This window comes from Pantherophis guttatus, chromosome 4 (genome assembly GCF_059756535.1).
Source record: "Pantherophis guttatus breed Tessera chromosome 4, ASM5975653v1, whole genome shotgun sequence".
Classification (NCBI taxonomy): Eukaryota; Metazoa; Chordata; class Lepidosauria; order Squamata; family Colubridae; genus Pantherophis; species Pantherophis guttatus.
In genome coordinates this window covers 130,904,546-130,932,538 of record NC_142066.1, presented here as the reverse complement: position 1 = coordinate 130,932,538, position 27,993 = coordinate 130,904,546, and the positions used below count along the sequence as shown (strand labels likewise).

Genomic DNA, 27,993 nt, shown 5'->3' with positions numbered 1-27,993 from the left:
AACCCATTCTTCATAATGAGCTATTTTTGCAAAAAAAACCTGGCAGAAAACATTACAAATCATGATCATGTGACCATAAGATGCTCTAACCATGGATCGTAAATGCAAGTGGGTTGCCAAGTGCCTGAAATGTGATCACTTGATCATGGGAACGGGCAGCAGTCATAACTGTGAGGATGGGCGATAAGTAGCTTTTTTTTAGCCTATTGTAACTTCAAACTGTTGTTAAATGACAAGTCGTAAGTCAAGGACAACCTGAATGAGGAACAGATCTAGATATATAGAAAAGATAATGAGTGTATTCAAATATTTCCAAATATCTGAAAGGCTGTCACTTGGAAGACATGCATTCTTTTTGCCCAGAGGACAGAATTAGAAACAATTGAGTACAATGACAAGGAAAAAACTGCCTGGTGACTTTCAGTCAATTACTCTTCTCTCAGCTCACCTCAAGGGTCGTTTTTGTGGGGAAAATAGGAGGAAGGAGTATTATGCTTGTTATCCTGAGTTACTTATAAAGGTGGGATAATTTTCTTTTTTTAAAAAAAAGACGAGTGATCTTGGGCCACTCACTTTCTCTTAAACCTAGGAAAAAGACAGTGAACATTTTGGACATACAAACTGCAGAGATAAGTTCAGATGGTTGCCAGGAATCATCACTGACTCAAAGGTACCAGAAGATAAAAAAAGCAGAAATGTCGTTTAACTATCATTGGATAAATTGCTTGCTGTGAACTACAAGCATGCTTACTTCCCCTGAATGATGGTATTGTTTTGAAGGAAGACAGAGATCACTGATTATTCAGAGTCTTATTTCTTGCTTTCAAATTGGTGCAACCACTACTATAAATCCAACTCCATTAAGAGGTAAATTACTTCAAAATAGTAGATTAGCAAAACCTCACAGAACGTCATTCTTAGCTTTCTGGCAAGAATTTAGAATCATGAAAACTTTATGCTGAGTGCAGTCTCTTTCCACTCTTCTTAAATGCCAAGGTTGCAAGCCTAAGCACAATTAGGCAGCATTAATTAACTTTAGCTTCACCAAAGTCAGTGAATGTTACTTCTGACTAAACATGCTTAGATTGCAGAGTATTACTACACTTCTACAGGCGCTTACTAGATCTTATGACAAGATGAACCACAAAATAGCCATGTTAGCCTAATTATTGTGCAAAGTCAGCTTGTGTGGTTTATTTATGGTTGTGCATCTCATGCAAATACAGAAAATGGGATCAATTGGGCAAACCATGGTTAAGCAGGGATAAGTTTGAAAGAACAGCCAAAAATCTCAGGGTACATATGCATGATGTACTAAAGCACATTATGTTAGTGTTGTGAATGTTCTATTGCAGTTTGAGAAATAACATTAAACAATGATTTAATATGATCTATGCGTTCAGCAACACCAATGCTGATACCAGCCGGAGCATAGAACAACTCGAAGTAATGCAAGATCAGAAGATATAGAGAGACATGGCCCATAGTATTGCCAGGAATGAGACAAGATTAAATGGATAACATTGTCATTATCTTGCATTTAGCTTTAATTTAGAACAAACATGAGTCCAAATAATTTGAAAATATTCTGGCTACAATTCCCCAGTTTTCCATTATAATTTCTTTCTCATCAGAAGTATTGTCATTAGATTTGTTTCTATCTATTCCTTCTACATACCTTTAGAGATAGAACATTAAGTCCTAGCAATGTCACTTTTCTATTTTACACAGCACCTGATACTGTGGTGGTGAGTAAATAATTATGTAGTTAGCAGAAGATGAAACGAAGTCTACTGGGACATGGCAGCAGTGCTTGGAGTTGTTGATTTAGGATCAGAATCTAATAATACCAAAAAACCTTCCTGTTGTGGATGTGGATTTTCAAGGTTCTCTGGGGATTATACTCGAGAATAGAAAACAAGGCAATATTCTGCCCTGAGATCAATCAATGGACTTTTATTCAGAAATTTTAATGTGATGAATAATCCAACTCTGAGATAAATAAATACCACTTGACTGTAATCTTCTGGCAAGCATATACAAGGAGAGTCCTTCTGAATGGCATCACCCAGCTGAAAGTCACTTTTGGGTTGTACATGATTTGTAGCAACTTTATTGACTTTGTCCTTGCAGTTTTCTTAGGAGCAATATAGAAATGGCTTATTGCTGTCTTTTGGGATAATTTTGATTTTCTCCATCTAGACTACAGTGCTGAGATTTCCGGATGAAAGAGGTGTTCTCAGAAGAGGATTAAAAAAAAAAGTCAAGATGAAAGCTATAACTGAACTTTCAATTGCACTGTTGGGGCCACCATCTTGACTTTTCTGGCCCTATCCTGTGGATGCTCCTACCCAGTAACCTCCTATCGAAGTACTAAGCAGGCTAGATTCTGCTTCATTTTTGAGCCGGAGCCGGAGGTCACAAGGAGACTAGAGGAATAGGTTATGTCGAATTGGAAAACAAATCGGAGTATACCTCAGGACAGATCGAAGACAGCACTCTTGCTACAATTGTTCTTTAATTTAGGCTTCAGTCCATCAATCAACACCGACATACACATCCGATACTGCACACCTGAGTTTAAGCCACCCAGAGGGTTACAGTATTCAGCTACGAGGCACTAGAATGTCCTCAGGCAAGAGGAGATGCTGGATCAGCCATTCAGCCGCTTCGGTTGTCGCTTCGCCAGGAGGCAGCTAGTTGAGACATTGTGTAACTCGGCCTAGGTGGTTAGCTTTTGGATCAGAACCTGGCACTTAGATCAAGTGAGTAAACCGTGATATAGTTAACGCCGGGTGATGGGTTACGCGCAGAAAGTTATTCCAGGGCTTAGATGTATTCCCGGGGAGATTCTTGGAAATACTTGTCGGAAAAATGTGGATTTTTACTCATACTCCGCCTTCCCGCTTGTCGGCTTGCAGGAGGACCTCTCTAACCGGGAACTGGAGCGAACGAGATGGTGGGTTCCTCCAGCCGGCTTCTCCTCGTCCTTTTTAACTTGAGAAATCCTTCCAAATGCCCGGAGTCCCCTTGCCTCTGCTAAAAACCACTAAGGCACCCGAGGGATTTACTCCCCGGTAACCACGGGTCGGCATTGGGTCGCACTAGCCTCCGGAGGCTGGCGACTAAGGTGACGCAATGCCTGCAATCCCGCGGAGAGGAGAAGAGCGCGGCGGCGGAGCGGCAGCGGCAGCGGCAGCGGGAGGGTTGAGCGAAGGGCGCACTGGAAAAGCGAACGCAGGCTCCCCGCGCGAGACCCCGCCCCTGCCGGCCGAGCCGTGGGCTGCACCGTCTTTGCTGCTCGGCAGAGCTCTGCACCGCTGCTCCCGCTCGCGCGCTGCCTGCAGGTGAATTGAAAGTCGTTGGCGGGGCGGGAAGGACACAGCCGCTTTTCCTTCTCCTGCAGCATAGCTCTGACAACTGCCGCTGCCGGGACAAGCGACGGGTGTGTAGCCCCTCCGTCCGCGCGCTCCTGCACAGTCACCGGGGCAGTAGCGTTCGTGGTGTTGCTGCGAGGCGAGACTGTGCTGTCCCAGCTGCAAGGAGCTGTCCATCGGTCCGGTGAGAGGGAGGCACTCAGCCGGCCGGGCATGTCTGCACCAAGGGGTTTCTCGCTAGCCAGAGACCTCGACGGGGTAGGAAGGACTGGGAGCCTTAAGCGCGCAAGTAAGTAACCCGGAAAGTTCAACGTAGGCCCGGCTCTTTCGGAGTCGGAGGAAGTGCGGGAGGCGAGGGAGAAAGGGAACGGTCAGAAATGGATAAGCGGGTAGTGTAATTTCTTTGTAAAGACCTTGTCGCTGGATTTTAATTATCTTTTTTTCCTCGGCGATTGTGCTGAATCAAGGGGAGTACTATGCTCATGGCCAGATGCACTCTTTCCCTCCTGTTTATATTTTTGATGGGAATTCGAATGAGCCCAGCGCCGATAAGCTTTCTGGTTCCAAGTGTGGAACTTGTCGGCTCAGGAATCGCCGATCAAGGAAAATCTGGTTTGGGGTTCTGAGGTTTTGAATCTTTCATTTTGCTTTTTTCTACTATGAAAGCAAGACGAGTTCGTTTGCGTCTGTATGTGTGTGCGTCTGTTTATGTGCACGCACTGCAGAATTGTGGAAGATAGTGTTTAGGGAGGGGGCTGAAGTGCTATTAATGTCACTGGTGGGTGTGGAAGGGGATACAATAGAGGACAAGAATTTTCTCCAGTAGAGCAGGGAAATTGAGGCTGCAGGTTTATAGGCACAAATGGAAGTACCGGTAAATTTCACTTAAATAGTCCGATTTACTTTAAATCCTGAGCAGACAACTGATAGGCTGGCTGCCTTTGCCCTGTTGTGGTCCACGCTGATTCATGGGTTTGCTGGGCATGTAGAGGAACTGAGAGGACCCCCTTTACTGCATTCAGGTATCTTGTGTGTTTAAAGCAGTATTTCTCAACCTTGGCAACTTTAAGATGTCTGGACTTAAACTCCCAGAATTCCCCAGCCAGCATGCTGAAGTGAAAGGAATGAACATTAGTGGGAATGGGTTTTGCAGACAATTGTTCTGTTTTTTTCAGTTCCAAGGAAAGTATTTATTCATTTTGACACTGACTCTGAAAATGCAGAGAATCAGTGAAAGAGGCATGGAAAAATAAAGGGTCAGCTTTTTGGAGAGGTTGGATCCCAAAGTTTGGAGAAGCAAGTATGTGTCATTGAAGAAGGTATGTTAGACTATGGTAACCAAAATAAGAAGGAATCTTTTCCAGCTAACAAATATTACTAAAGAGCATAAGCTTTGTAAAACTGCAAATCACAAGAAAATAAATGATCCTACCAGATTCCTTCTGATTTAAATATGTGCCAATGTCACCAACAGATCAATTGGATTGTAAGACTTTGGTCTTTGCATCTCTCATTTGAAAGATTCAGTGTTGCCCATTTCTGAAACTTGAGAATCTGTCATGCAGCCTTTCTAACCTGGGTGTTCTCCCAAAGATTCACTTCCCATAGTTCTCAGCCATTATAGGTTCTGCAGTTAGGGGTATTGGCTAGTGCATCTGGAGGTCACCAAGCTGAAGCAGACTGATTTTGAAGGCTGTAACTTATCCCAGGATTGACAGCACTTCATTTCCTATCATTTATCTTCTTTCTCGATCTCTGCTCACCTTTATAGTCTCTCAGCAATCTGCAAGGGGAGTCTGATTTGAGAGCTGGTGACCTTGGGATTTTTCTCTGGCTTTAGGACAGGTGTCTTTTTCCTAAGACTGCAGTGTTTTGCTTTGAGCAGAGTTCAAATAATCTAGACCTTTGGATTTGTATAGTCAAATTCTGTTCCCCTTTAAAAATCAACTTCTGGATTTTAGTAGTGAGTGCTCTTTTGTAATGGTACCATTATTGACCCAACTTGTTTCTGCTGGGCAAACTTCATTGCTTGTTATTTCCAGCTGTGAATACAGGGCACAAAATACTGCTGTCTTTTACCCCATGGATAGATGCTGAGTTCTGCAGAAGGAGTTCCAGCTGCAATTTGCAAAGGCAAATAGTCTTCTGGACTTGCTTCTTACCGATGCACAGGAATCATTGTTTGAGTGATGGAGAGATCACCTTTGGTTCTTGGCATCCTTTTTTTGGAAGGAAAGGTAATTTGCATATTCTTGAGATTAGTGCTGTTTTAATTAACTCAACCATAATAATGATTGAGTGCATGGTAGGTCAAAGTTTATTTATTTATGGGAAACAATTTAAAGATACAAGGAAAATTCCATTCCCTTTGTACTGTTTGGTGTGTGCTTTTTTGGTCTTTAATAAGTTACAGCTATTACATTACATTATAGAGGATTTTACATTTCTTCATCACAGTTGGATAGTTCTACAATCATAAATACTTTATAGTGCAAAATTGTCTTTTTATTATGAAATGTGCAAAGCACAGAGACTGACTCTCTTTAGACTGAAGATGCCAGTGAAAAACCCAATCTAATGCTAATCAGGTGCTTGGTCAGCTCTGGATGTATTTACACAAATACAGTACTTTCTGTGGACATGCATTCTTTTTAAATGTTTAAATCTTTTTGCATACACTAGCTTGCACTTTTAAAGAAAACATTCATTTTTCTTTTTTTCTCCAATAATGCCCTCGTCCATCCCATATAGCAATAGCAATAACAATAGCACTTAGATTTATATACACATTCACAGTGCTTTACAGCCCTCTCTAAGCAGTTTACAGAGTCAGCATATTGCCCCCAACAATCTGGGTCCTCACTTTACCGACCTTGGAAGGATGGAGGGCTGAATCAACCTTGAGCCAATGAGATTCGAACTGCCAAACTGGTGGCTATCGGCAATCAGCAGAAGTACCCCGCAATACTGCATTCTTACCACTCTGCTATCACGGCTCATATGGTGACTATCAGGTTCTCAAAGATATATTTTTGGTGATCACAAATAGTTTCTGAGATTAAGACAGCAAATTATCCTTTTGTGAACGTAGATATATTCATAAATGAAATATTTGAGTGGTGATAGACCATGCAACCACTCTGAGGGATTGAACAGTATTATTTTTCTCGTTTATTTCATTTGTACTGCTTTTTCTTTAGTTGCTCAAAGATTCATATATGTGAATTTCTCTTTAATTAACAATGCCCTTATGAGGTAAGAGAGATTGTAAGTTACTTGCCCAAAATTGCTTCTGGAATCCTGAATTTATTGAAGATGTGAATTATGGATCCCTGGTCCTAACCTGACATTTTAACCTTTGCATTGCATTTTATTATCATTGTTACTAAAATGGAAATGTGTGTGTAAGCATTGTAGAAAGGGAAAGCTGTGGCTAAAACTATTTAAGAGGCCTACAATTAGAGGTATCTTGCTTTAAAAGCTAATGGTTACTAGCTCTGAAATCTAAATGTAGTTTCTTCCATGATGAAAGTAAGTACCTTGGATTTTTCACACTATTACTGGGAATTTTAATTAATTGAAGATACTGAAAATTCTGTTAGGGTTTGTCCTCTGAGAATAAAGTTTCCTTGGGGAAAAATAGCAATTAAAACAATTAGGAAAAAAAGGTTTATTTTGTTAGTAATAGGGAAACGGTCATGTCCCAAAATTATTCTTGCTTGGAATTTTAAAAGCCCTTATATTTATTAATATATCAGTGACTAACATAAATATTTTGCAGTTTTGTTTTTAAAAGAAACTATTCTAGCATAAATATTTCAAAGAGTGGTGATTGGAAATTGTACTGGCCTTGCTGACAGTTGTGATGGAGTTGAATTTTGTTTCCTTAAAAATTCATCTGTTGCTTTTCTATTAAAAGATATATTTATTTTCACGAAAACATGACAGTGAAATCTAGATAGCAGCTTGAAACAGGGCAATAAAATTAGTGGTGTAAGTAGTCCGTCTAAACAATGGGATGGGCTTTTTCATAAGTGAATACAGGTAATCTTTGATTTATGACTGTAATGGAGCCTGCCATTACGGCTGCAAGCCGTGATAGTCATTAAGCAAGGCATCCATGTGATCACCCTCCCTGTTACAGTCATTAAGAAACGATGCAGTTGTTAAGTGGATCACAGAGTACCTCAAGAATAGGGGATGCCCTGAGAGGCCTAGCACCGGCTCAGACTCACACTACAGCAGCTTCTCAGATGTATGTGGCTGGCCCCAGGCCTCCCAGGGCCTTCTCTACTTGGTGAGGCATCTTATGGTCTACTTCTCTTCCTTCCTACAAGGAGGCTGTGTAGCACTGTCTTGGAAGTGGGTGGTATTTTGGGAAGTGGCGAAGGAAGGCCACACTGCAGAGCAGCTGCTTCCCAAAGGAGATTTACGGAAAAGGTAAGTGACTGAGTGGTAATGGGGTTGGGGAGGTGGGCATGGGACACCGCAGGGTGGGAAGTAGGCCCAAAGCTTGTGTGGACCCAATGGGGTGGAATGGGAGGGGAAGATAAGTGGAAGAGCCACCATAACATCCCTGTGGTCTGTCATAAGAGTGGACAGATTTCCACATGCCCAAATGTTGTTCACGTGACTGTGGGGACTGTGTACTCGCACTGCAGTAGCTATAACTTTGGACAGGAGTCATTAGTTAGCACATTCATAATTTCAAATGGTTGCTGAACAAACTATTGAAAGGTGAGGGTTACCTGTACTGTACCATTCCTTTTAGCTTTCTGTCCTTTTATCTAGCGCCCTGTCTACATCCTGAACAGCTCTGCAAAAATTAATGTTCTATTGGCATTTTTCCCACTACTACTAGCTCTGAAAGGGGAGTTCTGAGAATAGGCTGGAACTAACTTTCCATCTAAAAGTCATCTCCCTCTTCATAAGTTTTCAAAGAGCCTGAATTGGCTTGACCAATTTCAATGTGGAGGACAGAAGAAGCAAAATACTAGTTCTCCTATATCTGCAGCCCGGTAACAGTAATCTGAAGAAGCTGACATTGAAAACAGACTTCAGGAATGAATCTTCCATCACTTCTCCTGATTTCCAGTCATATTGGAGTCTAAGATTTCAGAAAAAGCCATAAACTGTTTTAAAAACTATTTTAAGACTATTTTAATGTTTGTAATTTATGTTTTTATTCGGCTGTACATCGCCCTGAGTCCTCAGGGAGAAAGGCGGTATGTAAATTGGATATAAAATAAAATAAAATATAAAAAAAGCTGGCATCCATATCCAGTAGGATGGTCCTGTCATCTTTAGAGTGTCACTGTGACAACTCTAAAGTTTTTGTTTGTTGGTTTGTTTATCTCTGGCTTTTGAGCAGAAGACCTTTTCTTGAATGACAGCTTTTGTAATGAGATTATGGACAATTTCAAACAAGAGCATCAATTTCTTGAGCCAGCAAAAAAAATATGTTGGCATAAATTGTGCTGCCACTTTGCTGATTTCTACTTTGCAATACTAATGAGGCTGGTAAAAGGGGTTTTCTTTATATAGCTCTTGCATGCCAAGCTATGGAAAAACTTAATTTCCTCTTCAACCTACTTGTGGGAAAATGACTTTATCTATTTCCTAATGCGGGCTGGGATAAGGTTGGGCAGATGCAGCTGTTGTAGTTAATCCTTCAACAGCAGATGTGGTCTCCTAGCTAACATCATTGGTGCACTGATGCACGGGATGAGGTAGATGGGACTATTGGTGCTTGGCACAAAGTTTCTCTCACCTCTGTAACTTATGAGTCAGGCTATTTGTGAACACGAGTCTATTGCTCTTCTACAAAATCACCAAATCTATGTCTGAAAATAGCTGAGTCAACAGATCATGCAAAAAAGATGGGAGGAAACAGGAATAAGCAAACTCTGCTTCTATCAGTGGCTCAGTGGCGTAAAAATGCTGGAGAAGGTCTGTGCTCCAGTGGTTTGAGTCCTAGCACTAGATTATGAAAGCATGCAACATGAAAGTAGATAAATAGGTACCACTTTAGTGGGGAAAATAACAATGCTTTTTGTGGAGGTATGAATCCAACTGGTGCCAGACTTGCCCAAATGCGATATGTGGGGTGGCATCTATGGAGGAAAAAACCTCAGCTGATGCTGTAGAATGCCTTTACCCATTCTGAGTGTGGAGCTAGTTCACTCCCTCTGGTGTACATCTAGATAGTGTGTGAACGTGAACCAAATCGACTAGCAGTCTTAGGCAGTCAAACAACTACTCAGTTTTAACATTGTAATCTCCTGGCTAATGTACCATCAATCAATACACCTGCCTCCATCATTGACTGGTGCTGGGGTGTCAATGAGTGACCAACAATTTCAATTCTGACCTTATGGTGAGAAAAACCCAGAGGCAGATGTGAATTGCAGTGGAAAATGTGGAATTGTTTCTGGTTCCCATGGTACCTAATGCCATCAAAGCAGAAATAGAGGAAGCAATATATATATTGCCCCATTCTTCAAGTAATCAAAATAATAAAATATAATTACGTGACACATTGCCAGCAGAAGGACACAACCATTGGAGTTGAGTGGCTAATAAATTTGAATAAATAAATAAGATGGCAGAATCTGGCTGTCTTTCCCTATTTAAACTGACCATCTAGGCAGCACAGGACAAGTGCTCTTTAAAAACAAGCCCTTACTGTTTTTTCAAATAACACTAAACCCATGTTTATAAGCTCCCTGCATAAGATTTGACAAGTATTGATGAAGTATTATATGGGTAGTTGAAACTGCCATTGCTGTGATATGATTGCTAAAAAAACCTGCAGATGACTATCACATGGACCTAGAATGCTGCAACCATTGTAAATGCATGCCAGTTGCCAAGTGCCCAAATTGTGATCACATAACTGCAGAGATGCTATAACAGTCTTAAGTGTGATGACCCATCATAAATCCCTCTTTTCAGTGCTGTCATAATTTTAAACGCTGTCAAATGAATAGTCATAAATCAAGAATCATCTGTAATAGATTGATTAAGAATGCTGTAAGGGAAGATAAGGTTGAAGACAACTGACTTTCTTATTGTCATTATCGCTCTGTGTGTTTGGAAGTGCCTTATTATGTATGTATGTATGTCATTCTCAACTATGCTTTGTTTACTTATGGTTGCTGTATTAACCCACAATTGGATTTTAAAAATATATTTGATGTATAGCCTGCCTTGCTACTCCAGTGACTAATAAAGTTTAAAAAGTAAAATTCTAAGCTATTAACTCTATCATACTTTGCAGTAAAATAAATATTAGATTTGAGAAATAGAACCTTGGCAAAAGAGTATTTGCAGATTTCCCAAATATGGAATGACAAAACTTGAGAGGGATACATTCTATGGTACAAATAGTTCTTACTTAATGCCATTTTTTAAAGATTGTCTGAAGTTACGACATGCTGAAAAATGTGACTTATGACTGGCCCTTAGGAGTATCACAGCATCCCTATGATCACATGACTGAAATTTGTGCACTAAATTTGTTATTGCTATTGCTATTATTTGGCAACGAGTATGTATTTATGACAGTTGCAGCATCCCAGGGTCACAGGATCACCATTTCCATTTCCCAGGGGCCTTAAAACAAGCAAAGTCAAGGGGGTCAGCCAGATTTGCAGTGATTTGCTTTATCGCAGCAGTAAAGGTAATAAAATTGGGCGCTTCTCACTTTATGGCTGCATTTCTTAGAGATGGAAATTCCAGTCCCAGTTGTGATTGTAATCTGTGAACTACCTGTGTGAAAGCAACCTGGAAAAAGCTATTAGCCTCATGACAGAATTGCCAACAGAATCCTTCACATCCAAGTACTAATTGGATGTGACCCTCTGACTTTTGATGATCTTATGGGATTTTCTTATAAAAAGATGTAGTGTTCAGTATGTTGAATGAGAAGACTTAAAAAAAGGCAAGGAGGGAAGAAGAAACATGGGGAGAAGGCTAAATGTAACACAAAGTCAAATGGTTGCATCTATATCTCCTCAGATCCACATCTGCTTCTCTTGGCCTGATAGACAATTACTATGGACTACTATAGATTGTCTTTAAACTCCCCTGTAACTGTTGTGAATGAAAATCAATATGAGCCATATAGTATTATGTTGCACTAAATTTTTGGTGTGATCAGTTACTCTGTTTCAGGTATATGTATTCTGATTCTGAAGAATACCATGTGTGGAAATCTCATTATATAAATAGGTTGGTCTATGCTTTTCTGGGAGTTTCCTGGCTTTTGGGAGGTTAGTAAAGAATCCTTATATTTTAAATCTGCAGTATTCCAAACTTGAGACTCTAAAGTACTATGGCAGTAACGTTGATGAAAAAAATGTTTCACAGATTTATGAGTTTATCATTAAATATCAGCAGCTTTGTCCAGGGGATCTTGGATATTACAAGAAATATGTTTGTGGGCCACATGCTGTTTGTGGCTTACAGTTTGATGATTATTCTCTGTGGAATATACAATTTTACAGTTACATTGATTTATTTATCATAACCCACAAAGCAAACTTTAATTCTTGAACAATTACATGTGTAGGATAAACATACATTATTGTTTTGGTGTAAAACAAAAACTAAAAAATTTATACTGAGGCATTTTTAGAGCTCCTGAAATTTCTACCACAGCAACTTAGATTTGGTATGATATACTGTATTGCTTTTCTGTATATTTTCAACTGATTGTTTAAAAGCCTATCGCTGCATCAATGCATAAATAAGCTTCTGTGGTATATATTACTGTCATAAAGAAATACGCCGATTTAATCTTTGCAGTTGAGTTCTAAATTGCTCTTCTAATTTTCTTTCCTCTAGATTGACTGCTTTGTGTTCAGGCTAGACTTGAAATGTGATGCACCTATTTAAAAAAAAGGAGGGGGAGTCTTAATAGTTTTTAGCATATGTTTTGGGAGACTTTATATAGATGTGTGTATTTTATGGGTATTTCTCTCTACAGTTTTGTATTCTCTGGAATAGGAAGTATTTGTGTGAAAGGAATGTCTATACTTTTGTTCCACATTTTTGGATTGTGTATCTTTCAATTTGTTTGCTGTCTGTGGTATAGAAGTATAAAACTCAAGTTTTATACTTCCCAGGACTTTAGCTATAACTTTTGAACAAGGCAGCCGGAAAGGACAACTGCATCAAACATGGCCTTTGGTGATGTTTGGAGGAATTGTTAAGGATGATGCAGGGACTCTGTAAGCTTCCTCTTAATCGTCAAATGGTGTACTTGTTACCTATTAAGTTGCTAAGGTCACTTCTGACTGTAAGGAAGGACAGTTCAATATAATTGTATTGTGTGAAGCAAAACACTGATTGCTCATTCAAGGCCCCAGCCTATAAAAATTGTCCAACCATATGGAACAGCATTTACAATCAATTCTGCAAGTCACATGAATGCAGGTAGTAGAATTCAGAACAAAAATTCCCTCACTTTTCTCATCATTTTAGTAGTCTGCTGTAGACCTTTGGCCAGTCTCTTTCAATTATCATCCATTAACCACAGGTGTCATGTTTTTGTTTGCAAGGTATTATGTCAGCAAAAAATGTGACAATTATAGGCTGCAGTGGACAATGTTACTTAGAAAAACAGGTAAACTTTAGTACTCATTTTTGTTTATGTGTAAAGTGGGAATCAATGCATAGATTTAAGGTCAAACTAAACTGTTTTCCTAGTAAATGTGTAAATAGTATATGATACATATAGTATAGTACTGTATCATATACTAAATTGTATGAAGAGAAAGAAGCTAAATTGCTTTTCATTGGTTTCATAGTTTACCACATTTGAACTCAGTATGATAGTTCTGTCCCCTTCATGGATTACTGCCTTGTTGTGGCGAAGGAGCTTCCATAGCTCAATGAAACTATGAGCTATGCCATACAAGGCCACCCAAGACAGACAGGTCATAGCAGGGGGTTCTGACAAAACGTGATCCACTGGAGAAGGAAATGGCAATCCACTCCAGTATCTTTGCCATGAAAACCCCATGGACAGTACCAAAAGGCAAAAAGATATGATGCTGGAAGATGAGCCCCTCAAGTCGGAAGGTGTCCAATATGCTACTGAGGGAAGAGCAGAGGGCTAGTACTAGTAGCGCAGAAAGAGTGAAGCGACTGGGTCAAAGCCTAAAGGACACTCAGCTGTGGATGTATCTGGTGGTGAAAGGAAAGTCCGATGCTGTAAAGAATAGGAAAAGCAGTACTGGGATACAATCCCCAAAATAACAGAATGAGCTCAGTTCAAATCCAAGGCAAACCACTCAACATCACAGAAGTCCAAGTCTATTCCTCAACCACTGGTGCTGAAGAGGCTGAAGTTGACTGGTTCTATGAAGACCTACAACACCCTCTAGAATTAACACCAAAAAATGATGTCTTTATCATCATAGGGGATTGGAATGCTAAAAGAGGAAGTCAAAAGATAACTTGAATAACAGGCAAGTTTGGTCTTGGAGTACAAAATGAAGCAGGGCACAGACTGGTAGAATTTGTCAAGAGAATACAATGATCATAGCAAACACTGTTTTCCAATAACCCAAGAGACGTCTCTACAAATGGACATCACCAGACGGTCAACACAGAAATCAGATTGACTATGTGCTCTGCAGCCAAAGATGGAGAAGCTCTATACACTCAGTAAAAACAAAACCAGGAGCTGACTGTGGCTCAGATCATGAGCTTCTTGTGACAAAATTTAGGCTTAAATTGAAGAAAGTAGGGGAAAGCACAAGGCCATTCAAGTATGAACTAAATCATATCCCTGATGAATATATAGTAGAGGTGACAAATAGATTTAAGGAATTAGATCTGATAGACAGAGTACCTGAAGAACTATGGACGGAGGTTGCAACATTGTAGAAGAGGTAGCAACTGAAACCATCCCAAAGAAAAAGAAATGCAAGAAAGCAAAATGGTTGTTTGAGGAAACTTTGCAAATAGCTGAGGAAAGAAGGGAAGCAAAAGGCAAGGGAGAAAGAAAAAGATACACCCAATTAAATGCAGAATTCCAGAGAATAGCTAGAAGAGATAAGAATGCCTTCTTAAATGAACAGTTCAAAGAAATAGAAAAAAACAATAGAATAGGGAGGACCAAAGATATCTTCAAGAAAATTGGAAATATGAAGGGAACGTTTCATGCAAAGATTGAGTCATGTCATCACCTTTTGCAATCTTCTAACAAGTAAAGTCAATGGGGAAGTCAGACTCAATAATATTACTAACTTAACAATTGCAATGATTCACTTAATAAATGTGGCAAGAAAGGTACAAAATGGGGCAAAACTCACTTAACAAATGTCTCGCTTAGCAACAGAAATGTTGCGCTCAATTGAAAGCAATTCAATTGTCTTGCAATCACCAGAGCTTTTGTTCTTCAGAATTACTCATTTCCTTGCTTATTAGTATGCGGTCTTTATCATCAAGAAATTCAATTGCTATTATCATTAATTTTAATTATTTATTTGGTCATTGTTCTTTTTTTTGCTTGCCAAATCTTTTGCCTATCAGTGGGTTTCCTGCAACAATTAATTATATTCAGATATAGTATTTGAGTTATCTCACACTCCCCCACCCCCACTAAATGAATTAGGGTTAAGATGATAGATTAAAGGTTGATAATTACTTCTGTGGGTTTATGTACCTACATTATACTGTAATCACAAGGATATTGTACTAATTGATTACCTCTGTTTTGGGCAAAAACTTTTCAGGCATCATATTTTAACATAAATATTGGGAAAAAGTCCCAAAGGTGCTTTTTCTGGAGGCAACTGGACTTTATTGTTTTTTTCTTTGAAGACATTTCGCTTCTCATCCAAGAAGCTTCTTCAGCTCTGACAGGATAGTGGGGAATGGGTGGACTTATTCTCCACTATCCTGTCAGAGCTGAAGAAGCTTCTTGGATGAGAAGTGAAACGTCTTCAAAGAAAAACCAACAAAGTCCAGTTGCCTCCAGAAAAAGCACCTTTGGGACAACCATGACATGGATGACTGAGAATTTCTACAGATTTTTACTGGAAAAGAGGAACAAGAGTCATTTTTTAAATTAATTGCAGGTGGATTTTAACTTTATATCACCTGTCTGATCATATTGAATTACCACTGTACATGGTACTTTGTGAGCATATATATTTCACATAGATATAAAGTAGTTACTGCCATTTTTATTTATTTGTTTTCGTTTGTGGTTAAATCCAAGGTTTCCTTTCTACAAATAAAACGCCTATTTCAGATAAGCGTTTTCTGATTTAGCTCTAAAAATATGTGTGTCTGGCAACATTAATTACAGATAGTCATTGACTTATAACTACCCTGTTTCCCCCAAAATAAGACATCCCCTGATAATAAGCCCAATCGGGCTTTTGAGCACATGGCAATAAGGTCAAGCGCTTATTTCAGGATTCAAAAAAATATAAGACAGGGTCTTATTTTCAGGGAAACATGGTACTTGTTTAGTGATCCTTTCAAGATACACTGAAAAAAGTGAGTTATGTTCCTCTCACTACTGATCATTGCAGCATCCCAACAGTCATATAATCAAAAATTGGAAGCTTGGCAGCCAGCATGTATTTACAATAGTTGCCGTGTCTTGGGATCATGTGATATGGAACTTTCCTAGTTGGCTTCTGACAAGTGTGGGGGTGGGAGGCTGCATTCATTTAACAACTTTATGATTCACTTAACGATCATGGCAAAAGTTGTAACATTGAGTACGACTCACTTAACAATTGCATGGCTTAGCAGTGGAAGTTTCAGTCCCAACTGTGGTCATTCGTTGAGGGGTACGTGTATTTCGTTCATAATTTCTCACCAATAGCTGAACTGAATAGAACATTAATTTTGTATTTGCACCTTTTAGAATTGTGTGTAGCCATCCAATAAATATTTTATGTGTTACTGTAAATAACATAACAACAAACATATTAAGCAAAACAGGTTGAAAAAAATATACCCACCAAAATGCATGTGAAATCTTTTATGCCCTTAAAGCAGTTGCACACTAATATAATATGAGAGAAATTAATGTAAGATTAAGAATTAAAAACTGAGTGGAAAAATGAAATTGATAATTTTATCTATTTTTCTTAGAGTAAAAAGTTTTAATTAACTGAAAGAGCCTTGCTACTGTGTGTACTGTGTGTATAGAATTATGTAGATATGTTTGAACTATAAATGCCAGCTGTCACTTTGATAACACCTGGTAAAACATGGACAACATACAGTCTTTGGATCAAAATGCTTAGTAATGTAGCAAGAGCAATAGCTCTTACTTATATACTATCCCACAGCACTCTCTAGGTGGTTTATAACAGAGTTCCCCAACCTTTCCGGGTTGGTGGCCCGGAGCAAGAGGAGGGGGAAAAGGGGGAATGATTTTGTAGGATGGGCAGGTACATGTACGGGGATGAGAGTGCCTGTGACATTCATGGCGATGCTTGCACGAATGGGGCCGCAAGTGACTACAATGAGGCTTATGCGAGTGGGGCTGCAATCGCCTGTGACAAGGCTTGCATGAGTAGGACCACAGATGTTGTGACCTAGGCTTACTGAGTCATTAAAACACACGAGTGAATTACTGTCATTCATAGCGGAGTCCCAATTAGTTGCAAAAAGTCCTTTGGGAGAAGTCCTTCGGGATAATCACCAACCTTGTCTCCCTTGACATGCTGCCAAAGACTTAATTGGCAAAGCCACATGGAGTCCAGAATCAAACCGAGATGCTGACTGGGAACAGAATTAACAACGTTGCTTTCCTGCAAAGGCCCCACGTGCCTTTCCTGCAAAGGCCACAGGTGCCTTTGCTCCGCTTTTAAGCCTTATGGGAGGGGTCTATCATCTCTAGGTCTTACTTCCGAGTTGTCCCTTTTGTTTTAACTATTCTTGCCTTCTGGCAGCTCTGTGCATGTGCGCACTAGGAACAGGCTCATCCTGTTCCTCTGCCTCTCTGCTGTCTGACTCTGGGGGCTTCAGAGTCCGCACATAACTCCCAAATGGCTCTGGCCCAGGGATGAAATGCTCCCGGTTCAGACCGGATCGCCTGATCCAGTAGTGATGGCAGTGGATGGTTCGGACAATTGGTAGCAAAAATCCCTGCACACACACCCCTCCCATGCTCAGCTGAGCCGCGCGATCATCAGAGGCTTTTTTTTTTAACTTTTAAAAGCATTTTTAAATGCTTTTAAAAGTAAAAAAAAAAGCCTCTGATGATTGCGCAGCTCAGCTGGAGTCGCCAGAGGCTTTTAAAAGCACTTTTTCTGCAACCTCTTCTCTCCTCTGATTCAGAGGCCTTGTCTGGGCCTTTCCAAACTCCAGGACTGGCCCATGTTCCTCCCCAGCCTCCTCACTGTTCAACTGTGCTGCCAGCTCTGCAGGCTGCTGGTGGACCACAACAAGAAGTGCCTGCAATGAGGCTTGTGCGAGTGGGGCCGTGACTGCTCAGAATGTTTGTGCGATGTGGATGTGCGTGCACTGGCCAGTCACTCATGTGGTTCGGTGGCAATTAGGCCACAACCCGGTAGTGGGACAGGCTGGGTCCTCATTCTTTGGAAGGATGGAAGGCTGAGTCAACCTTGAGCCTGTCAGCATCAGGATCAAACTTCAGAGTGTGGGCAGAATTTGCCAGCAATGTAGGTAGTCCTCAACTTACAACCACAATTGAACCCAAAATTTCTGTTGCTAAGTGAAACATTTGTTAAGTGAATTTTGCCCCATTTTATGACCTTTCTTGCCACAGTTCTTAAGTGAATCACTGCAATTGTTAAGTTAGCAAAATGGTTATTAAGTGAATCTGACTTCTCCATTGACTTTGCTTGTCAGAAGATAGAAAAAGTGACCCAAGGACACTGCAACTGTCATAAATATGAGTCAGTTGCCAAGCATCCAAATTTTGATCACCTGACTATGGGGATGCTGCAGTGGTTGTAAGTGCTTTCTAACTTGAATGGTCACTAAATGAACTGTTGTAAGTCAGAGATTACCTGTACTGCATTCTAATCACTGCGCCACCAGGGCTCCTGAATGCTGTAATTTTTATATTTCCATACAACATATTAAGCCATAAACTATGGTATGCAAGTTACACTGACTGGTTTCACAGTATGATTAATATAAATCACATAATGGCTTAGTACAATGTGTGGATTCAACCAGTGTCTTTTACCAGTTTTCAGTCAATTATCTGCTATAAGAATTCCTTCCTCTGTGGAATAAGATAGCATCATGAGGTTGCAAGAAGTCCCCTTTTCCAGCCACTAATGATTATCTTGCTTTATGAATGCATTGTTTCATGAGGCTAAGGTGTATTGAAATAAGGGCTATCGGGAATGCTGCCTTTGCACCATCTCTTCTCTATGAAAAAGAGGAGATACTTCTCTTTTCCCCAAGATAGGTATGGTGGCATATTAAGCCAGCTTTATGGGAAAGGTGAGAGATAGACAAAACCTTGAAGACAGTTCTTCAGACACTTCCTCTGCTTCTGGCAAACCAGCACAGCTAATCTTTTACCTTTTTGCAAGCTACTGGAGCGGTGAGAAAAAAACAAAACCATGTTAAGATGATTTGTAGTGACCTAAATGGTGGCTTCTTGTGAGAGTGGATTATTTCTTTTTGCTTTTCAAAAGTCTTGAATAATTGCTACTTGCATTGAGAACTTTGAAGTTTCTAAAAGGGGAAGATCCCCACAGCAGGCTCCATAAATTGGACTAGAAGACCAGGACTGGATGTTTCTGAGAAATTTATGTGAGTACATTTCTTGATTCCAAAGTATTACTGCATAGAATTTTCCAGTTGGAATGATTCATGGAGAGAGAGAGACAAAAATAGCCAGCCATGTGTCACAATCCAAAAAAAAATTTGAATTACATTTAACATTTAACAAAAAAGAAATGAGGTGAATAATTTCCTCTGGTAACAATATTTTGGCAGGTTTATTATGAAGAGAAAGGTCAAAAGGGAAGTTACATGGTATATAATTATCATATTTGTCTACTCTCTGAGGATTTTTCCTAAATATTTTGGGATACTGGATAAGAAAAGTAAGACAGGCTCAATGAAATGCTTAATATAGCATGATAAGTTAGCCTTTCTCAACCTGCATATCCAGAGGCCAATCTGATTTACCAAAATTTGAGATTGCATTGTTTCCTTTCTCCTCTTCTGGTATAAATTTAAGGAGGACTTATTTAATCCTTCTCATTTTATTGTCCAAGCCAGCAAATTATTAATTGCAAATGATTTATGAATCAAGCTTTAGCAATACTTGAATTTGTTTTCTTATTGATCCTTCCCTTTTTGTTCTTGAAGAGATTTTCTGGCTCCAAGAATCAAGAAAGACATGCAGAATAATTTATTTTATTATACTTCACCTATATACAAAATCCTGGCACACTAAAAAAAAAATACATTTGGGTAACTGCAGATATCTTCTGAAAATAGCTAGGGTGAAACTGTTTTAACCCTCTTCTTGTGAACCAGACTTTCCAAGCTTTGCTGCATCTTTGTCCTATGGAAAGTAGCCCCTTCTTTCTGGGAATCCAATTACTTCAAACTTCTTCCAAAAGAGGCTAGTATTCTTCGTTCACCACAAATACATTCACAGTTCAGATTTCAGACAACCTAAATAGCTGGTTGAGACAGAAGAAAATCTTCTGCATGGAGAAAACAAGGGAAAGCATGAAGACCTGAGATTTAGGATGGCATCCAGAGATGATAATTACATATATCAGTGACAAATAACACAGCAGCAAATGGACCATGCTCAACTGTGATTTTTATAATAATCCATGTGTTCAGTGGTATGTTTGTGCTGTTTGCTTTCACAGAAGCTTAATTTTGTAAATGCATGGTTCTTTATTAATCTTCCTTGGGGTTCACTTCTATAATTGAGCAGAGCAGAAGGCTCAGCAGAAAAAGGGTGAGAGCCAAGGGCAACATCAACTGTCAAGATCATGAGCAGGAGTCTGAGTTGAAAGAAGATAAGAGTCTTCCTCTTTGAATTAGATTCACCCATAGAAGAGGTGACCCTGAATTTAAGATGATCCTCCATAATGGAAGATTACATCAATCAATCAATCAATCAGTTTTCCTTCTGCCCTCTAGTGCTTCTATTACCTCATTATTATGGAAGATGACTCTTCTAATTTAAAGGCAAGTATGTTTGAATGGGGGGAAATGTAGCTTTCATTTGAGCAAATTCAATACTTTTAATGTTATTTTTGTTGGTTTTTTCTGGTTCTGAACCCAATTCAATATTGCAAACATATCTCTTCTTTCTCTTTTTCTTCTTCCTCCTTCTTTTTCCTGTATAGTTTAGTTAAAATGTGTAGATGTATCGACTCTTCTATGATAGTTTTACATGAAATGAAGTTTGTTAGCTTTGTTCTTGATTGCTAATATTAGTATAATTGCTTGTTTATGTTAAAGGATGTAGTAACATTATTTTTAAAAAGTCAGCAGCAAAATAATAACTGTTCCCTTAATATTCCCATATCATATACTCACACATCTACACTTCCAGAATTTGCCATACCCATCAACGCTAAGTCAGTGTGTCCAACAGGAAGGGATGGCGAGAGTTGTAGTGCAGCACATCAGTAGGGTGAAATGTTGCACATCCCTAGTCTGACATTTAAACAATGAATGTAACAATTCAGCCCCAAACCCCATTGCAAAGGGGATGTCTCCCAATTCTCACCAAATTACTTCCTCATAATAGCAGTAAAGTAAAATATGGAAAGCGCCATGTATCACATCCTCAGTAACTGCTTAAAGGAAATGCAAGATATATAAGTAATAAATAATAACCCTCTTTTCCAGTATTTTTGTAGCTCTGGTATTAGTTGCATAAGTTACAGTATTTCCTACTAATGCATTGAATAGCATTGTGTTCGTTGAAAACGCCTATCATACACAGCCATTGTGTTGCCTTAACAGGATGGGAATTGTTACCAAACAAGTCCAGAAAGTTCTGAGTTGCTCAAAATAAATTTTCCTGGACATTATATGGTTGTGGCCTCATTACTCTGTATTGCAAATTGAGTGCTGTTTCCATATGCAAAGTTATTGAGCCAGAGAGGAATGTTCAGGAAACAAAATAATGTGCATGCTATCTCCTTTTCTGTTGCCTGCTTATGTGTGTGTGTGTGAGAGAGAGGGGGGGGAGGGAGAGGGAGATTTGGCTGACAATGGGGAGACCTTTGCTTCCATATTTCATTTGCTTTTTTGATGTGCTAAAAAGGCTGAAGAGATGTGTCAAGAACATTAAAGAAGGTTAAGCTTGATTGAGCGGGCATCAGACATATAAGAGTAGGGTATGGCGATAAAATATTGAAGAGAAGCTGGTTTTATCTTTTTCTCCCTCATTGGTTTTGATAACTTCTATATTAAGTAGGAATAATCCTAGAGGAAGTAGTTGATGCATATATCTCATCTGAATGGAAAAGCAGATTTTTTTAATTTTAAAAAATCTTACAGAGAAACCTGATTTATATGAATTAGTAGGAAAGATAAAAATTACTTGATGATTTAAAAAATAAAACATGATTATTAAATTAATATTTTGAGGAAGGCAAATACCTAATATTCTTATATATAAGAGAAAGGCTATTACAAGAATATCAGAGATGATGCAAATGCAATGGAGTGCTCATTCTTTATGTAATTCTGCAATATGTTCCTCATCCCATAAAGATACTTAGGAGCTCCTTTTATTATGGCACAATAACAATATAAAATCAGAAAACCTGAATAAGGAGTTCACAGAGATTTAGAATCCCCCCCAAAGCATTTCAGTTTTCCTTTTCCCCTTAACTTTGACTTATCTCTGAGTTAATGGTTAGCTTTAAATAAGAATTAGAACTGATTTTTTTAAAAAATGTTGAGCTGCGTAAAAAGGCATAAACCTAATTTGGTTTATGCTGAAATAAATGGATTCAAAGGTAGAAATATCCTTCAGTGATATTGGGGTAAAAGTTAAAGTTAGCAGCATTTTGCCTTTGTTACCTAGATTCTGCAAACATTGATTAAATACATCATCTGTGTAAAATGATAATGAAATAAAAGTCCAAGATAACTGGATAGGTGCCAAATTGGGGTAAGTGGAAAAGAAAAGGACATGTAGACAAAAGGCAGGTTCCTTCTTTCCTTGTTATTGTAGGAAGTTAGCACCCACCCCTTTCCTGGAAGAGTGAAATATTTTAGGAAATATGAAAAAGGCACAATATTATATTTCCCTGGATGAGAAATGGAGAAGCATATTTTACAGACAAAGCAGCTCCCATTTTCCTGCCCCCACCCTTTGTCAATGGGCCATTAAGGCTTGGGCCAGTCTATTCTACATAACAAAGATCTACCTCCTTCAGGCAGAGTCAAAGTAGGAATTGCCAAAGATCCAACAAAGATAGGATTAGCCCTCTACACAATAGCAGCAGAAACTCACCACATGTGACCTGGGAAGCACATGTGACCATCAGCCAGCAAGGCCCCCACCCCCTGGGAGTCTGACAACCAATCAGAGTACTCTTTCTGGGCCCCAGGAAGTTCAAAGCCAGAGAGAGCATAAAACCTGAAAAACTCGCTGTATCTGCCCCTTTTCTGTTCAGGAACTCAAGCCATGTGATCCTGTCCACCATTAAACCATCTTTCCAAGCAGTCTCCATGTTTCCAGTGTCTTTTTCCCCACTTGGAGCAGAACCTAGAAGGAGATTTCTTCCAACAATATGCTGCTGCACTATTAGGTTTTTACTAATATGTGACATTGGCTATGTCATTGCTTTCTTTAATTTTAATCCCATATTTGAATTTTATTGAATAGCCTTTGCTTTTCTGTTGGTTGGCTGATCTTGAGAGGTTATACGGGTTGAATTTGGTTAATGTTTTTGTGGAAGATAACCAGGTAATGCTAGGATGAGAGCTAGACAGCAAATTTGAAAAACATTTCAGGAAAAAAGAAGGGAGAAAACGGTATTATTTTTTTAATTCTATTTTTATTTTATTCAAAAACAGTTAAATTTCAAAATATAAATACAAATCTCCAAAAGCCTTTTCTTTAAAAAAACAAACACGAATAAACAGAAACAAGATGCATTTAACAAACAAGATGTTTAAAAAGTGCATTTAACACACACACACACACACACAAATATATTCCCCCCCATTGTTGAATACTGATGAATATATTACAATTAACTTCCCACCTCTTGTGAAACAGCCACCCGAAATTTTAAACTACTAAATCTATTTGCAATTTATTAGCCTGACATCTATATATTATACTAATGACCAAATAATTAACAGGAAGAACAATAATAATAAGGTAAGATTAAAGTTTCAAAACTCTGTTAACAAACTGTTATTGTAATCAACTCATAGAAAATTTATCACGGTATCTTATCTAGTCCAAATCATCTGAAAAGATAACGGTGATTTGTCCTGAATCAAATATCCATATTTCTTTTTTAATACCATCTCAAATCAATTGTTCTCTACTTAAATATAATAAGTCCAAACTCCAAATTTTGTCTATCTTCCCCAAAAAATCCAGAAGGAATTGTTTTGCAATTAAATGTGATAAATCCACTCCCAATCTCATTCAATCGTCTTAGGGAAAGCCAGTTTATCACTTCTCTCAGTCAGGTTTCTGCTGTTGTAAAAGAATACAGCTTGAACTTCGGAGAGGTGTGTAGGATTGACTCATTTAGTTCTATGCCTGTGAATTCTAAGTCTGTAAAGTTAGTCCTCGAGTTAAGAATGTAATGGAGCTTGTCCATTCCATTCATACTTCAAGGATTAATGGGAGTGAATCTCATACCTTGAATGAGATCACTCCCTGCTGTCGCCCACACATTCGCTAATTGAATGCGTGGGCAAATATGTGGTTCGTTAAGTGCACACAAGGTATCTCAGGCTGGGGTAGGCCATGGGGGGCCTAGTGATGGTACAGGCCCCAATGCACAGGTGAAATTCAGCCAGTTCTCACCAGTTTGCCCAAACCATTCGTAAATTGCTTAGGCAGTTCAGAGAAATGGTTAAAAATAAAGTGCAAGAGAGGTTCTCTCTCTCTCTCTCTCTCTCTCTCTCTCTCTCTCCCTCCTTCCCTCCCTCCCTCCCTTCAGTTAATAGCTCCACTTAACAGTTGCAGTGGAATGCAGCTGATACACGCTGAATCAAGTCAATAAACAACAGAAACTGAACAGGATTAGGGCAGGGAAACCCATCAATCACTCATCTAAGGATGGGATTAACCTCTTCCCCTCAGGGAGAAGGACAAGATTAAAAACATTTTCATTATAAAGTGTTCATTAAGGAACACTTCTGTGATCAGCTGATACTCCATGGAGTTTCCTAAGACCTTTTATAGCTGCTGCAGTGTTGGCTACTTATTGTTTCTTCCTGGGGGAAAAGATACAGGAGGGGACAACGAAGCAGCTTGATCATACAGACCGTGAATTTAATGCATGTGTGGTCCAACCATCTGTATTGCTTCTTCTGTGAAGCACCCAATTTAGAACATAGAGAACATAGAATAATAGAGTTGGAAGGGTTAATGGCTTTTGGCAGCACGCCCAGGCTTTCAATTAGCCTGAGCAGCTGTTCTTAGTTTCCCTCTCAGCTGGTGTGTTTGCTTTGGGGTTGACTTTTTTTAAAAAGGGGAATGGCTGTTTTAAGTTTTCTGCATTATTTTAGTGGTTCCTGGTACTGTCCTTTTGGGGTGTACTTCTCTCACTCTTTTTGAAAGCCTCTAGTGATGGATTACCCACAATTTTTGAAGGCAAGTTATTCCATTTGTTGATTGGTCTCACCCTTAGGAAATTTCTCCTTAGTCCTAGGTTGCTTCTCTCTTTGGTTAGTTTCCATCCATTGTTTTTTGTGCCTTTTGGTGCTTTAGAAAATAGATTGCTCCCTCATTTTTGTAGGAGCCCCTCAAATTTCCTGACAGAACAATTAATCAGTGGAACAACTTGCCTCCAGAAGTTGTAAATGCTCCAACACTGGAAGGTTTTAAGAAGAGAATGGATAATTGTTTGTGGTATAGGGTTTTCTGCCTAAGCAGGGGGTTGGACTAGAAGACCTCCAAGGTCCTTTCCAACTCTGTTATTCTATTCTATTCTAAATATTGGAGTGGTGCTATTTTATTGTGATTGGACTAAGGAGAAATTTCCTAAGGGTGAGACCAATCAAGTTGGCCATGTCCACCCAGTCACATGACCCATTTCCCGCAAAAAACTACTTGGAGCCACAAAACCTGGGCAGGTGTGGCTGGGGGGGGGTGTTTCATGTTACTGGGTGGGAGTAACATTGAGTTGGCCATGCCCATCCACCCAGTCACATGACCGCCAGGCCACACCCACAGAACCAGTAGGGAAAAATTTTGAATTTTTCCCCTGCCCCAAGGCTTCCCCAACCCACTAAAATACCTCATGCTTCCCTCTCCCTCATGCTAGACTCACCTTGCAAAGATCTGTCTCCTCTCTGCTGCGATTTCTTTTGGAAGCTCCAGGGTGTGAAAAGTGTTTGTGGTGCCTGTCTCCTACTCAGAGACCTGATGGAAACTTCATCTGCATGCAAATACGGCCTTTGAAAATGGATGGATTTGCTCCCTGTTGAAACACCCCATAGGCACCTACGAGGCCTTTGATTTGCTCCTTTTTGAAACACCCCATAGATGCAGGTGACAGGCATGGCAAACACTTTTCACTCTGAGGATGAAAGTTTCTGGGGTCCGTGATCTTGTGAGATTTCAGGCACCCCAGTCTCTGCAAAAGAGAATAGGTGTCTGAACTCGCATGATATTACGGCACCCAGGAGCTTCCATCAGCTTTTTTCTCCCTCAGAAGCAAAGTAACCGCGGCAGAGAAGAGACAGATCTTGTAAGGTAAGTGAGTCCGGCCTGGCCGGATGGGAGAGGAAAGCAATTGTGGGGGAGCGGGGACGGGGGGAGAATATAGTGAATGTTGCAGACCTCTGCAGTTGTTTATAAGGGCAAACAACTGTTGTGGTGCTGCAACATTTGTAATTTTGGAACTTGCTTGTAAACACTAGGGGGCGCTTATCTCGTAACTTCAAACGGGCGCTAAATGAACACTTGGAATTAGCTGTATTTCTTTTCAGTGAAACTACTGCTTTCAGATCACATTCCTTTTGTGAGTATAATTTATCTACGGCTAGATACATCAAAATATTTTCCCCAACCATTATTCATCCAACTTTTTAAAAAAGCTTTCATATACAGTAAGTATTGCATATTACAAATTTTTTTTCAAATGTCAACCACATTTGCTTGTCTCTAATCTGATACATTGTTGCTCTCGGTAACTTGACTATGATAGATAAGAAAACTCTAGCCAGAGAAGACTAGTATCTGATTTAACCTTACAAGTGATTTGGGCCAGTTATTCTTTCTCAGCCCATTTTACTCCCTGGGCTGTTAAATGTAATCATTGGAGGAGGAAGGATTGCATGTATCACTTTCAGCTGAAAGGAAGGGGTGATAAAAAAAATCTAACAAAAAAGAATCCATTCTTGTTCAAACTCAGTTCATTCTTAGAATTAAACCAGTTTTATCTAGTGATTAAGAAACCAGATTAGAATCAGGAGACTATGAGTTCTAGTCCTGATTTATATATGAAAACTGACTGGAAGCATCGCAGCAAGACTGGCTGGAAATTAGCAGGCTCCAATGAGCCCAGCGGAAATCCAGTGTAACCAACTTCTTAGGGTTGTTATGTGCAAAATAGGATGAGGAAGGTTTTCATTTTCATTTTCAGTTATTAATAAAAAATAGGATAAAAACAAAGTATAACTTGATTGTAGAATGAGGAATAACTAACAGCAGATATACTGGACATGAGTGTCAGTTAAATGCACATGTTTCATGACTCATCATGCTAACTGTATCAAATATGTGATGACATCGTGATGTGGATGATGTCATCAAGGCTTCTATGGCGTTGGTGGTCCTGAGTTAGGCTTTTTTAGATTGCCTGATGTCAGATTGATTGATGATATAGATGGCTTCAGTTAGTTGCCTTTGCTATTGCTGATTTTAAATTAATTATATTCATGTTTTGAATGTGACATTTTGGGATGAGACTATCAAGGATACCTGTTGATGTTAGACATGAGTTTGGCAGAATACTTTCCCAAGAAGAAGCTCCAGCTCAAATTATATGCAGCTGTTAGCCTAGACAATCACATATTGTCTCTCTTCTCTCTTCTATGCATTTGTAAAGAATGCAGATTTCATAAGAATTGCCAATAGAAATCTTTCATATTAATAAGTTAACAATTCCCCTTTTATGTTAACAAACTGTTAAAATAATTCTAATCAATTAGTCATAATCCTGCTTATAGAATGTGAATCAATTTATTTTTTTAAACTTTTTTTTATTAAAATTTTATTTTTTTTTATTTTAAAATTTTTATTTTTTTTATTTTTTACAAAGTGAAAACAATAGAAAATATAAAGAAAAAAGAAAAGAGAAGAGAAAAAAAGCTTAAGCCAAGAAATGACAGAAAAGAAGAAGAAAAAGGTTATGAAAAAGTGGCTTCTGGTTGTCTTTTATCCTCTCTAAAATCAATTTAT

At 39.1% G+C, this 27,993-nt stretch overlaps 1 protein-coding gene and 1 long non-coding RNA gene across 2 annotated transcripts in view; one reads left to right on the top strand and one right to left on the bottom strand.

Annotated features, from left to right (window-relative positions):
* Positions 1–3,264: 3,264 nt before the first annotated feature.
* The window catches only part of KIAA1217 (KIAA1217 ortholog), a 450,644-nt gene continuing 425,915 nt past the window's right edge, over positions 3,265–27,993 (top strand). The window contains exon 1 of the mRNA XM_087892786.1: positions 3,265–3,666. Coding sequence (XP_087748912.1) covers positions 3,591–3,666 — 76 coding nt within the window. The 5' untranslated portion in view covers positions 3,265–3,590. The remainder of the gene's footprint in view (positions 3,667–27,993) is intronic.
* The window catches only part of LOC117655256 (uncharacterized), a 36,320-nt gene continuing 28,074 nt past the window's right edge, over positions 19,748–27,993 (bottom strand). Inside the window, exon 4 of the long non-coding RNA XR_004588610.1 lies at positions 19,748–20,059. This is a non-coding gene — a long non-coding RNA (uncharacterized LOC117655256). The remainder of the gene's footprint in view (positions 20,060–27,993) is intronic.